A 15,680-nucleotide genomic window follows, 5' to 3' on the forward strand; every position below is an offset into this window, starting at 1 on the left:
AGTAGTAAATAAAAATATTAAAATGTTGGTACTTTGACTTATTTAAAGGTAACTATAATATCTGCAGACATCTAAAAATATAAACTGTATCTTTGCCTTTAGTAAACCTTTCTCTGTATACAGTTGTGGTTACTTTGTTCTTATTTCTGAAGTTTCTTTTAAATTAGAGCTTTATATGAAACTCTGGCGTTCTCAGTTTCTATGCCATTTAGGGGTTTTTCTATTTGCACTCTTCAACTTTCATTTCTGAAAAAAATCTTGTAATTTAGTCAAAATGATGATAAATTTTTTTTATGCACCCTTCCTATTGTAAATTTCACCTTATATGGTAACCTGAATAAAGCCAATTATTAATTTAACCAATTATTCTACTGTCATATCTCATCGACGTTTCTTGGAAGAAAATAAAACACGCATTTAAGGCTACATGAGCTGAAAATAAGATAAAATACTAACAAAAAAGGATTATTTGATCAGAAGCCATGGGGAACCATGATCTGTAGAAGTTAAGGTCCTTAACTGTTGGCCAGAACTGTCCTTTTTTAAGGGGTAGTTTTCTGAACGGTGTGATATTCCAAATTAACATTTTGGGTTCAATCTACATGAAATGCAAGAATCACAATGTGTTTGCCATTGTATACATTATAATTATATACATATTTAGGTACGTACTGTATGTATTGGAGGTACAATTAATAGGGATGGTCCCAGAGCTATTGGTGGCCTCTTAGAACAATGATTTTGTTTCTAGTAACTTGTGGACCATCAGAGAACAAGACAAAGATAATGATGTTTGCTGAGGAGTCTCCTTGCTCCTTACTAAACAGGGCTGCACTGGAGACGACTAAGAAGCCCTGGCACTTTAAAGCCAATGGCCGCCAAATGATGTATGTGCAGCAGTGTGTGGCCGGGCTTATCCAGCTTGTGGCTGCACGCTGCAGGACCCAGCGAACCCCCGGACAGGCAGTATCGGTAAGTATTTGGCTCCATTGGCAATGCCAATAGGCATTTGCCAGGTGTGCCAGATGGCCAGCCAAGCCTGCTAATAGATCATCTGATACATCTGCCCTATCCTGGACAATCGCCACCACGATGCATACAACTAAACGTGGGATGAGGGCCCCCAAACTATTTAGAATGTGCCCCATCGTTGCCAAAAATCTACCCACCTTTTATTTTCTCTTCTTCTAAGTCAATGTAAATACAAATCATTTGTTAAAACATCTTGGGGGGGGCGCTGAACAGCAATGGCTCTGTCAGTTACTGTAACTTCAGTTGATTTAGACATAACAAACATTTTAGACACATTCTTTCCGAGCCGAGTTGGCATCAGACGTTATTTTGGGGGATGGATTTTTCTGACACACATGGCACGTCGCAGCTTATGAATTCATCTTTGTTCGACTAATTGCTACAAACTCACAACTCAACGCGTAATACAGTAACAAATATTTCCAACTGTTAGGATACGTGTGCCTTTAATCACAGATACCGTGTCACCAATATATGGCAAAGAACGGATTATTCCTTCAACAGACAAGCGTGCGTCTCTTTTAAAACCCACAAGAGTTGGTCTTTTCGGGGGCGAACTAATCACTGGCTTCCAGCTGCACCTGTGTCCCCCCCTTGATTTTGCAGTGAGGAAGCATTGAAAACAAAGCACTGACTGAGAAGACTTGGTTTGAATGACAAGTCCGGGACAGCTGCAGTGTCTCTGCCCTCCCAACTTCCCTCTAGGGAACGGGGCAGCAGAGGCTGGTAAAGAAGAGGAGGTCATCGTAATGGCGTCCCTTCTGTCTAGGTCACGTCATACAAAGGATCCTGTCCAGACATGTCCTGTAAACGCCATATGATGACCCAAGAACTTTAAGCCTTTAAAAGCCACTGACTTTTCAATCAAACCCACATCTGATGGTCTCCGGGTCCGGTTGGCAGCTGGGCTGAACAGGCTTCCCGGGTATAAACTGTATCTATTTAATATGCAGCTTCATTGATTAGGAAGCACAAAGCAGAAGCACCCCTTTTGTTTCAATTACCCATACTATTCCTTTAGATTGTAAGCTCATGAGCAGAGCCCTCTAAAGCTCACCATTTGTGCACAAATACCATAAGACTAGATGGCAAGCTTATGGGCCGAGTTCTCAACTCCTGTTGTGTCTGTAGGAATTAATGCACATTTGTTTTCGATGTGTTAACCGCTCCGTTTAAATTGTACAGCACTGCGCAATTTGTTGGCCCTTAATAAATAAAAGGTGGCAATAATAATAACGTTATGGTCACAACGGGGAAATAGTTTTTTAATGATCTAACGAGAAATTCACAAAGTAACTTGCCGGCGTTGACAAGAAAGAAAGTGGTCCCTGGGGAATATTTAACCGTGGCATTCTACTACAATACAGTGTTAAAGGGAAGAATAAAGTATCACAAAATCCTCGAAGACTACGTGACCCGAGAATATAACCCTTTCACCCCAAGACCCTAAGATGGAGTTGAAGACTATGGTTACTATGTGTTGGCGGTTTACCTGGACTGAACCCATTTGTTCCCGGAGTAGTGGTTTGAGTTTCTCATGTTTATTATCCCCCTGTTTGTTTTGGGCCCCATAAATTCTTCATACCTTCCTTTCATTTATTCCTTTTAGTTCTTTCTCACATTGGTGGTCTGTAAATGACGTCGCCCAATTAGACTTATCTACTGCTGGCAGCGATACTGCATTTAGAACATCTTTGTGTTAATGGTATTGTCTCGGATGTTGGTTTATTGCAGATGAAAAGGCTATAGAAACCATTCTCTGTGATTAAATCTTTATGGAGCATGACACTAGAGACCCCTTACATTTAGAAACTTTGGGAAATTTGACCTGGTCGCTATTAGACCTCAATTGCCCCTATATTTTCCACGCCTAAATTTACTGGTAATTGGATATTTATTTATTCTCCATATTATGGAATAAATAACCTAATCAGAGGTAACATATATTCAGACTAGTATCTTCTTTAATGAAGCTCAGCTCTCTGGACATTGTTAGGTTGATAGACCTCACAGCATTTGTTCATCCACACAACTGGTGATGCTACCATATAACCAACGTAAAGCATCAGTCGTCCATAATGCCCTTATCAGTAAATATAGGGGATATTCTTTTGGAACTATGAGAAATACATGCTATAATGTTACATATAACATATCTTTTGGTTATGGCTCTTTGAGACCTACAGTAGCCATTGAGTCGTCACTGTGTTCAAGAACAAAATACAACAAGACTTTATGGCCAACGTCAGTTTGGTGACACCAGGATGTGATACATTTTATTGGTGATAGTTGGTGATCAGTGGAGTCGGAACTCAAACATCCTCTTCTATGTGTAGGATGTAATAAAAAGCTCATTTATTGAAGTCCCTTGACCCACACCTTTTCCTTTTCACAAAGATGTGGGATCTAAACAGAAGATCTAGCATTTCAGGGCTAACTACTCTCGGGAAGTGTCCTTGAGACCCAGGTGAACCAGGTTTTTACAAAGATTAAATAAAACAAGCCGTTGTTCAGCGTGGAATAAACATGAAGAAGTATATAAACCAAACAGTGAGTCGAGGAGAAACATGGCTACCTGATGGGAGAACCGTGGGAATTTCTCCTGCACGAAGGGCCAAGTTGGTCCAAATGTGTCTTCTCCAGCTACCTCAATGGGTTCAAGAATTTTTTGTCATATTCAGGTCCCTCAGCCACTCATCAGATACTCATATCTGGATCTTCTCTTTTTAGATGCCAGGAAACAAATGAAAGGAGGCAAAGTGCTTCCCGTTACTCCTGTTGTTATATCGCTGCCATCCAAGTTCTTTATCCCACGTTGTCTTTGCAATCAAGCATCTCGGCAGATCATACCTTGGCACTGGTTACCCTAATTCTGTGATCTACTTTAATGCCTCATCAGTTTTTTGTCATCTAAACTCTGATTTATTTTCCATAAACCGACCTATCTAACTTCCATTTCCATCTTTGTCAATGAAAACATATATTCATACAATTATTTGTGCTAAATCTGACTAATTACAGGTTTTATTTATAACAAATGAATAAAATGGGCATTGTCGCAGTTCACAAACTTCTGCTTAACCGCTTAAAGGCTCTAAGTTGATATTTACATGGATTTCTGGTCGTTCTACAGAACTCCCAGTTCATAAAAGGGTTAACGTGTCCCTGGACTGGTGATCTCTTTCCAGACCTATTGGATTTCTGGAGTCTGAGGAACACTGGAGATTCTACAGATAGGGGCAGATTCCTTCTTGAGAACGTGGGGACCAGAGAGGTCGTTAAAACCTTTAGTATCAACAAAGGCCATTAAACGTCTAATAAGGCTGAATCCCAATCCTTAGTGATGCGGTAAATTTTGGTAAAACATTTACACGCGGAGACTTCACTCCGAAGACTCTCTCAGGCCATCCGACACCCATCAGCGCTCCTCAAAATATTCCCTTTACTCATCGTCTGTGCTAAGAGTTTACAAGTTATATCCTCCTTCACATCCACGGGAGCAAGTGAAAGCACCGAATAATTATTAGCTTTTATCTGCGGTGCAGGAATAAAGAAGGACGCTCTACATGGGGAATGATAAAGTATTATATACCGTGTAGGGTTTAGAGAGGTTTGAGGAAATAATGTTATGTTTTATTCCGTATTGTTGAGTTTCTGTTATTATTACTACATGATATTGGTGTCACGGGCCGCTCATAGATGTAACTGTAGTAGTGTGTCCCAATTTTGTTTTGTCCTCTTTCTAGAATACTTTTGTTGTATGTGGCCTTCAAAGAGTTTATATGTAAGGTCATTGCATTGCGTATCTACACATGCTAGTATTTCATGTATCTACACATGCTGGTATTTCATGTATCTACACATGCTAGTATTTCATGTATCTACACATGCTAGTATTTCATGTATCTACACATGCTAGTATTTCATGTATCTACACATGCTAGTATTTCTCCAATGCTTCTTAATAGGAATTCTTGTTAACAAAAAAGGCAAACTCTACATTACCTAACTGGTCTTATGAAGAAGCAATGGCCCAAGCAGCTATGGTTTATTTGTGCCGTGTTTAAGCACAATAAAAGTGATGCCATAAAGTGAGGTTTGTAAGGAGCGCAAATTCTGAGCCATTTAATAAAAGTACCTGTGATGGAATCAGTAGATAGCCAGTACTAGTCAACAACGGCAACCACGTGAGTCAATCACAAGTCTATATTCTCCTACTGTAAACACAGCTATTGGACATTTAAAAAATTGAGACTGTATTTACAGGTTCTTCTGACAACCATCAGGCGGTGGATCTAACATTTTAATTCCATTGTTTCAGGCATGGCTCTAATTCCGTCTTTACTCTGATTGCACACAATTATGTTGCTTATTGCTATCCTTTTTAAAGGAATATTTCCCTCAATAATGTTCATTAAAATCAGACTTCTTTCTAAACCATAGGTTTTTTTTATTCGCACTATGTGTTAAATAAAAATTAAGTTTTTAGTTGCTGGGATACCAAATGTACAGACAAACACAGATTTGGCTGGTTTAAAGTAAGGATAGTAAGGATACATGCGCTTGGTGGCTATGATGCTTTCTTCTTTCTAAAACTCACTGGATTCACCCTTTATATCATATTATTAAATCATTTGCCTCCTTTGACCCACATCGTACGTTCAGTGAGTAAATATCTCTATCGTATAGCACAGCGGTGGACATTGTTGGAATCTCCAAGCCTAGGGAAGGTCTACAAGGAAACTATTGAGAGAAAAAACAAGCTTTTCTGTTCATTTTACTAACAAAGATTGGTATCCACCTCCTAAAGTAACTTAAATAGAAAAGTCACTTTCACGCCATTTACCATAAATTAGTTTGTTAAAAAATAATTTTGGAGGTATTCAAATTTAAGGGACTTTCTTAAGCCGACATTGGGCCAAAACATGGTAAAACCATCAGATCCAAATCCTGTTCTTTTCTATTCGCCCCACCTTTTGGCTTAAGTAATGGGCATCAATCGGCAACTTAACAATAGGTCAGAAATAACTTAATTACTAAAGATAATTCCGCAGATCCTGAGAACAGGAAGTCAAGATGGCCGCTTCCATGACATAAACATAAGTTGGGTTTCCGATACATGTATAACTTATAACCTAACCTCGAAACACCATTATATATGTTTATTTAGTGTACTGAGCTGTAAAATGTAGGATTTGAGAAAAGCAGCCAATAAACTTTAAGGTGAAAGGTTAAAGTTTATGTAACGGAGCCGTAAGGATCAAAAACGCTGTTATTTGACGCTACAAAGAAAAACACTTTATAGCAGATTTTGTCGTTTAATCTTTTTTGTCTCTGTTGAGCTCTCGGTCGGAGACGTGGTTACGTAACGCGGTAAGGATCACATCTGTCGGCTTTCACTAAACAAACACTAACCAAAACAGCAAAGTAGCTTGGCCTTGTTACATCTTAACGTGTCCCGCTGGTTCTTTAAGCAGAAGGGGTTTTTTGGTTTTTTTTTACAAATTGAAATAAAAAAAGTGCATTTCCTGAGCGAAAAAACAAACATGAAACATCTGTGCAAAGTATTTTTATTCTAAGAACAAAGCAGCGTTATTCGGTTGCAAGGTTCCTGTAAGCAAAGACAAAGGGTCATATCAGCTATTGTATGTCCTTTCGGTGACATTTCTATACTCGCCATGCCACGGTGTGACCTTTATATGGCTGCCGAAGGGTTAAAAGGACATTGTGTGCTTAAAGCGAAACTATCATAAAACAAAAAGGTTTATTGGTGTGTGTAAACTGCTTGTAGTTCAAACTCGCGTCGCTTTAAACACCGGAAAAAAAATAAAAAGGTTTATTAATTAAGGAAATAATGTTAAAAATAATATGATACTGTCCTTTTAAGGCATATAAAAGTCGGGACTGCGGGGCAGCTACTCGGGACAGAGGGACGGTGTCCGAAGAATTGAGACTATTGGAAGGAATGTTTTTTATTTAAGTACTCGGTCCTTAGCAGTATTCTGCGTTATTTTCACTTTTTATTGTTTTATAGTTAGAAGTGCATAATTTACAAACCCTCTTTGCAAAAAAGGGAAGTTTTCATAAATTGCTACATTTCCTTGTCTCCTTTCAAGTCCTCCTTTTCTTCTGAATTACCCAGTCCATGGACTAATAACAAAGATAAATGTCTACAGCAGGGGTGTCCAACCAGTGGCCCTTCAGCTGCTGCAGGACTACATCTCCCATAATGCTCTTTCAGCTAAGGGGCTGGCTGAGGAGGATGGGAGATGTAGTCCTGCAGCAACTGGAGGGCCGCAGGTTGGACGCCCCTGGTCTACAGGGATATTCTAAGACATAAACAGCACGGACTTGTATATAGGAATAAGTAATGAGTACGGTCCTCCCCAACGCAGTTCGCAATGCGCATATGATAGAACGTTTCCAGAGTTTGTGGGTCTTAATGATTTGATTCTAGACTCTCTACAGAACCTGCTTACTCAATCCAGGGTCCATTAAGCGCTCCATAAATTGTTGGCGCTATATAAATAGAACATAATAATAATACTGTTACTTATTACTACAGCAGAGTAACAATAATAGTAACAAACAGGCTAATAATTCAATAAATGCGTATGCATAAAATAAAAAGGAAAGAAGACACAAAGAAAGATTCAAAAGTTACTTCTTTGTGGTTAGTCGGCACTCGGCAGTATAAAATGTGCTACTATACCGTGCTAGGCTGGCAACTTAGAGATATTAAACTCAACTCGACCCTGCCCATCATGCCCTATCTAACTTATAACATTAATTTAGTTATTAGAATGATGTTATTTTTAATGAAGCATACAGAAATCATCTGTTTATAATAATTGTTGGTTGATGGCGAATGTAATGTAAAGGAGAGGGTGGTAGATAAATGGAACAGCCTCTCAGCAGAGGGGGTAGAGGCTAATACAGTGAGGGAATTTAAGCATGCATGGGATAGGCATATGGCTCCTCCATCTACGTTGAGACCAATGTAGGGTTTCTGTGCCGTCTATACATATATTAATAAGCTGCCTATAGGTGATCTTGGCGTTACCCTGATATACTTTTAAATTGCTTTTCTGGCTCTCCTGTAGAAGTGGAAGACTCTTTAAAACCTTCTGATTTTAATGAATATTCTGCCCCAAATGGTAATAATCTCTCCCATCAGCACGCATACACTGCCACCTAGTGGAATGATGTGAGATCAGCGTGTTTCTTTACTAAATGTAGCAGTACTAAGGAAATGGATATAGATGTTTTGCAAGAAATTATTATTATTATTATTAATTGTTTTATATAGCACCATCAAATTCCGTGGCGCTGTACAATGGGTTAAAAGATGGAATTTAATCGTTGGTTATTTGGCCAACACAGAAAAAAAAGATGAAGCATCATTCAGGATTTCTTTTTCATATGGAATGCAATTGCTACAATCATAGAAACGTATAATGTGGTGGCATGTAACTATTCAGCTCATTTTTCCCTGATCTAGGCAGATGATAAAAACAAGGCCCAGATGTATCGTATTATAGAATACAAATATATTATTAAAGAGTGAAAAAGTCCTACATTTTTAATCAAGTATAGGAAACATTCCTACAACCAGACTTGTTTCTTTTGGTGGCACCACTTTTACCACCTTAAACCATAGTGGCAATGTGTGCCGGGAATATATAATATTCATTATGTTGTGTCTCCTGTAAATGTTTTCTTTTGCTTTATTAATATGTGTCTTGTTTAATATATATGCTTTTTGCATTGGTTTCCCAGGAGATTTGGTTAAAAATTTGCATGGTCGGTCTACCTGAAAGTTTGGCACTCAAAAAATAAAATGATATTATTATAAAACAACAAGGTTCTGGCATTCAGCAGTAGATAATGTTAATCCTTAAAGGAACATAATTCATTTTTCCAATAACCTTTGTTTTTTTTGGTGTGTCTGCTCTCCATTTTGGCATCACCGTGGACTCCTTACAGTCTTCTACACCTCCAAAGTGTTTTGTTTAAAATCACAGATTGAAAGCCAAATGACAGGATTGCAGAATTTTGGGTGAAATATTCGTATAGCTTGTATTGTTTTTGAAAATCCTCTTTTGGCGCCCCGATTCCACATCCTGCCTCATTGCATGACCATCTTTTAGTCCCCCATTCTCCCGGCTCTCTTGGTCCTTTTTTGGTCAAACATCATCCTTTTCTCCTGCCTTTATTCATATAAAAAGTTATTCATTCATTCATTCATGTTTTTTTTTTTTTATTTGTGTGATCTCTAATGCTCCCCTCATTCATTTTGTTACTGTCCTTTCCCCCATATATCTCTTAGACTTCCCTTGAGAAATCCTGGGCTCTGCTGAAGGGCTATTTCCCCCAAAGCCTTTTGCACAGCTTTTTTTGGTTACCGAGGGGTACCTGTAATATTTGTACTTGGAGCATGCAGATTGTAGACTACATCCACCCTCTCTCCCTTCTCTTGTCTTTACTTTTCTCTTGACGTGTCCATTTCTTTCCTTCCCCATCTTCTTTCCTGGATATAATCTTCTTTCTCTTATGGCATTTTCCTTTAACTCTCCAACGCCCTATCTTAGTTCCCCCACTCTTTATGTCTCTACCAGCTCCTCCATCCTCTACAGTTGTCCTTCATTCTTGAATCCACTTGTGTCCTTTCAATATTCATTCCCTTCCATCTAACATTTTACGTGTGGCGACAATATACTATTGAAACCTTGGTGTCCATCTGGTCATCCTGATCTATGGTTTTGGTGCCACATGTTGGTTTTTAATTAATATTGGATTTGTTGCTTTTATAAACCCTCACCTGTGAGGATATACCTGGATCGTTTTTGTATTCTAATGATTTATTACACAATATTTTGGATGCCAAAAGAAGGACGAATGAATAAGTGGAACGTGAGCACAGGTGAAATAGTCATGCCGGATTTGCTACACAAGGCACATTTTTCTAAAGTAGTTCCGGAACGATTACCATTATTGATATGTTATGTTAAGATATAAGAACATTTACTGTAGCTTCCAAAGCTGAATTTTTATGAGATTAAATGTGAAATCACTTTACATCCATAAAAACAAGAGTAATTATTATTTTTTCTTCTTAATAAATCCAATGAGTCCAAGAAAAAGAAAAACACAAAAAAGCTGCTTATGTTTGTTCTATTTTGTAAATTTTATTTTAAAACATCATAACCAAGTTGAATGGAAACCACAGAAAATACAGTTAGGATTCATCTTTTCTCAAAATAAAGCACAGTAAATAAAATATATATATATAAATCCCTCTGTTTGGAACAGGGGGGGGCTCGCAATACAACAAAGGATGTAAGAAATATAGAACAAAAATGGCTTCATACATCAGATTTAACATAACAACTAAAAAATTATTTAAAAAAAAGAAAAAAAATATTTGGATAAGTGCAAGTAAACCTTGAAAATTAGTATTTTTTATTTAAAAAATTACAAGATTATGCAATAGGACAGAGATTAAGTTGCTATTAAGAATGCTATTTTTGAATAAAAAATAAGGAACGGGATGATTTTTAAAAAATATTTGGTATGTTTATTTTCTATAATGAAGACTTCTTCTTATTATTATTTATTGTTTTATATGGCGCCATCAAATTCAGTAGCGCTGTACAATAGGTAGAAAGTCGTATTACACTAACTAATGTAGACAGTATATTGGTTTTGGAAATCTTCTTGACAGCCTAATGCAGAAAAAATCCATGCCATGGGTGTTGGTAGAACGTTTTCAAGGGCGTATAAAGCCAAAATTAGAGTCAAAGGTACATTTCCCCCCTAGATCCCTCTCTGTTTCGCTGTTCTTTCAACATTTCTTTCGATACATTCAGCCTGCTCATTTCCTAAAACTTTTGTCTTTCGTTTAATAACCAAATCTGGCCAATTGCTTCTCTATCACTTCACATGACTCTCAGACCGTGTCAGAATTCCGGATGGAGGTAGGCATTGTCTCCCTTGTCTCTGCCTGTGGACCTCTGCCGTATTGTACTGGAGATCTAAGTACAATAATAATGTATGAAACCAGTAATTATATATATATATATATATATATTATATACATACGGCCTGATATATCAAAAGTTAAAGTCCACCAATTGTGAGGTTCTAGTGCTTGCCTGGACTTGATGTAGGGTTCAGTTTATTTAGGCACATCATGTTAAAAGATGATATTGCATACTTTAATGCATGTTACAGGTAACCCTCACAGGGTTGTTTAAAGTGTAAATCTGGCTCTGTGAACGTAGGACTATTTTCTTTGCTACATTCTGAAACATTGTTACTTCCAATAGCGTCACTTTTATGAGAAACATCTCCTACAAACAATCCCAACAGATTATGAACAAATCATGTGTACATTTTATTTTTAAAAGGAAATCAGAGTCCTATTGCATAAGTGAAAAATATACAATGGGCAGGTCACTTACTATACAACCCAAATGTCATTATTCAGGTGACCACAAGGGAACCATTAGTGGCTTTGAGGTGGATGTCCACCATTTAAAAAGTAACTTCCCTTATCTATATTTATTTCATACAAAGTGGTATGTTTTCCCATCGCTCATGGTTTAGTACATCATAAAATAATGCTTGAACATTGAAAACTGACCCTTTTGATACACTGTGTATGCAACAGCCGGGGGCATATGGAGAACCGTGAATAATGTCTCCAAACATCTACCCCCTACCATAGACCTTCCATGTTTTCTCTAGTTAAACCACCCACAAGACTCCCGGCAACATCGTGACTATCGTAAACAAAATAAAATCTAAAAATTGCATTGCAATGTCTGCCAAATCATAAAACCCCAGCCTGGAATTGCATAGTCCACGTGGCATGAAAGTTTACTCAGCACCAAGAAATACTAGAGAATAAGCCAGCTTTTGGTGATTCGGTGTCCCATTCTCTGTAACCCTATCCATACGACCCTCGTGTTAAGCTTCGTAATGTCTCTTCTGAAGACATCGCTTTATGTTAAGACCATTCATATTCACCGTACCACCGCAGGGATATCTGGCATTAAGACTTCTTCTCAAAACCAGAAGTTCACCTGGACTTTTTTTTTTTTTGTTTGTTTGTTTCCCACTGGCTCCTTTTTCAAAATACCCAACAATAATAAAAAAAAAAGAACTATCGATATAAATATAAAATATTTGTTTTTGCCTGGGTTGGTTTTCCGAGATCCATTTCAAATGGGTTTTTGATCATAAGCATCACTGCCTGGTTGTAGAAGGACACACTTAACCCGAGAGCTTAAATGAAGAAATATCTGTATCCTTTATGTACAAATGAACACATCGCGTCATAGAACACAATGGTGCGAAAGATATTGATTTACCTGGAACCACCTTGTATTTCGATATCCATTAGTCTCGTCGGATATCAGGTCTGTTTGTATTGGGGTGGGAAGTTGATGGGTGCAGTGTAACTAGACGTATAGGATGTGTTAATCGGGACATTATCTGGCAAAGCCTACAACCTTTAAGTCTCAAAAAAAAAAAACGGAACACAGAAATAGATTTGTTAAAATAAGAAAGAAAGAAAGTCTACTTCTGTAGAGGAAACACAGCCTCAAGAGGACAGGAGGTATAGAGGACCATAACAAGTCAGCCTCTGATGCATTTTCTTAAAACGTATGAGTAAAATCCACTTGAAAAGGCTTAGTCCAAGCTGATCAGCAAGCAGGCTGGACCACGTAATATCAAACACAGGTTACAAACACTACAGTAACACTTCTAGAACAGGGCGACGTCCTGAACTCAATTCCTTTTCTTAGAGTTACAAGACAGACCAATGAAAAAGTCCAACATGCTATTTACAATTCACATTGTGGAGATGTCTGTTTGAACTTTTCTAGGTCTTCTACATATAAATATATGGGGTGGGGGGGGAGACCTAACCTCCTTGAAGCCATAACCAAAATGCGCCAAGATTGTGCTTCAAAAATGGCTCCGTTTAAAGTCCAATTCACTTAAGACGCACTGCGTACCCACCTCAGTGAAACAAGCCGAGTGCAGTACGTTGACGCAAAGTTATCCCGCGTAAGACAAGATGTGTTGAAAATAAATTGGTGTAATATTCCACGCGTTGTTGTGAGGTCTTAGCACCTCTAGCGTTCCAGCGGAGAACTCACTCTATATGTTTAGCACCAAAGATGTGTCACAGAGCTAAGGGTATCTCTTGCTGAAGTCCGCAGTTTGCCAAGTTTTCCAGTTATAGAGATGGTGAAAGATTCCACATCATGTTAACCCCCCCCCCACCCCTCAACAGTAACAAATGTATCTCGCTGGAACTGATAGTCAGCTCTTCTTACGATGTAAGAAACAAATATGTTATCCACTTTTACAAGAAACGGGGAAAGATTCCTTTCATGCTACAAATTCATTGCTAGTTAAAAACGCACACCTAGAAAGCCAAGAATAGTGGCATTAAAAGGGGGTTTTATGAAGCCGTACTGGTCAATATATAATGTTTAAAAAAAAATAAAAAAATGGGAGGATTTGGCCAAATATACAACCCATGAAATTTGATTGCCATTAACAAAATTCGTTATCAAAATTCAAAATGATTAGAGGATAATATGATAATCATCAGAGCAGATCTCACTAAAATACAGGACTAGGTACAAAGTCCAACTTAAGTACCAGTTAAAATTGGGGTGTAATATCTGAAGGTGGGGAATGGTGGTGGCTATCCAAGACTCTATGCGGGTAAATATTGTGTTATCAGCCCAATTAATATTATTATATGACAGCACATTCCAACTCTTCAACAAGGATAACAAGATGCTTTACAAGATGATATTATTATTAGTCCCTTACAGTACTCCACAGGCATGCCGGGTACATCTTGTGGGTAAACTACTCTGTAATATGGATATTATTAATATTATAGGAGATTATCATGAGTTTTGGCTGGACTGCAGATTGAGGACTTGGTTTGACAATACTGTTGTCCTGTTAAGAGTTCTGCATTAAATATAAAATAACTAATATACAAGTAGGTTCTACAAAACACCTGTAAATCTTACAGTCCTAGATAACGTTTAATGCTTTTTCTATGGGATCTCGGACCTTCTCTACACTTTACGATGGCTTTGGATATGGCGATGCATCTAGATTTTGATGAGATTTGATAAGGTAGGCCGGTGGGGTTAAGCACCCGAAGCTATACCCAATTCTCTGAATGGAGTACAATTTACAAAGAGGGTCACCTATGTCCTATCACGGAGGTTAGTAAACGGGTAACACTGTGCTAATATGTGATCTGTTAGACAACCCATGACCGTTTGTCCATACGTTAAGTTGGGGGACCCTGCCTTTTGTAGTACTTTTAAGAACAACCAGTAAATTATATAGTAAATTCAACTAATAACTCCAATGCTTCGGAAAAACAGCCGGGCCGCTGATCCGGTACAATGCCCCCCCGTGCATTCATTTATGTAGTAAAACTTTCCAGAAATGTAAAAAAACAAAGATTCCGTAAAAAAAAAAAAAAAAAAAAAAAAAAAAAAAAGCTGCTCTCTGCACTTTGGAAAGTAACACGTTGTGCATAAGGTAAAAGTCCCAATTTTAGGGTAAAACATCTGATGATCTTTTGGCGTTGAATCTAAAAAAAAAACTGGAAAAAAATGTCAACGAGAAAACAATGAGAAACGAGTGTTTGAAACATTACATGCGGGGACTCCGTAACCTCAAACACAAAAGGCGAAACATTGTGTGCGGAAATGGATCCGTAGAAAGGCAACATCTGGAGCCTTGGAGGTGAAGGATCAAATCCCCTTAGTGCTGTTTTTCCACGTTGTTTTTTTTTTCCTGGCAACATGATGGTGACTCTTCCTAAGCTGCTTCTGCACAAGATCAAGACATGAGCGGTAGGTTTGGAAATCCGAGGAGGAGGGATTCGGGTTTGAGATGTTCTGGGTATGACCTGCTGGGTTCGAGTACGTTGGGATGGGGTCACTTGCACTAGTGTAGGGGCTCACTTTCAGGACGATTGGTGGCGAGGTATTTCGCTCTCATGCTGGAAGTATACTGGGGGGGGGGGGGACACACAAAAAACAGAAATTAGAACCATCAAAAGAAATATATGTTTTAATATCAGTTACATCGACAACAGCTCTGACAAAATAGGTCTGGTCAACAACTCCTTACAGCTTGTGTCATCTGATGGAAGCTACAACGTAACAAGACATATGTATCACAAAAAGCCACACTCATTATTATGCGCTTTGACCTATCATTCCTGCCTGGTGGAACTACATATAAGTGAATATGTTTTAGTTTCAGATACTAAAAAAAAACCAAAACATTTTTTAACATACGATTTTTGTTAACTGCGACTGCCCTTAATCCTGCAGAAATTCTCTTACAATAGAACTGCCAACAAAAACAGGATGTTTAAAACATTTTGGCCAAGGCTTGGATTAAAAAGATAAAAAAGATACAGTGAAAACAATAGAATTTAAAGTTAAAAAATGCTGTATGTTAAACAAAAAAGTGTGGATTAGACATTTTCTCATAACGTTGCAATTTGTAAAGTATAACAGCCGAGTAGCACACAGGGTTTGAGAGTAATATGGCTTATCCAAAAGACTCAATGCAGTCTATTT

The 15,680-nt window shown here is 38.0% G+C and overlaps 1 protein-coding gene across 1 annotated transcript in view; it reads right to left on the reverse strand.

Moving 5' to 3' along the window:
• Positions 1–15,036: 15,036 nt before the first annotated feature.
• LOC149283550 (protein tweety homolog 3) overlaps positions 15,037–15,680 on the reverse strand; it is a 45,673-nt gene continuing 45,029 nt past the window's right edge. The window contains exon 14 of the mRNA XM_089497507.1: positions 15,037–15,102. Coding sequence (XP_089353633.1) covers positions 15,037–15,102 — 66 coding nt within the window. The remainder of the gene's footprint in view (positions 15,103–15,680) is intronic.

Source organism: Sceloporus occidentalis, unplaced genomic scaffold, assembly GCF_023333645.1.
Source record: "Sceloporus occidentalis isolate IW3139 unplaced genomic scaffold, rSceOcc1.0.p SCAF_103, whole genome shotgun sequence".
In the NCBI taxonomy this organism is placed as follows: domain Eukaryota; kingdom Metazoa; phylum Chordata; class Lepidosauria; order Squamata; family Phrynosomatidae; genus Sceloporus; species Sceloporus occidentalis.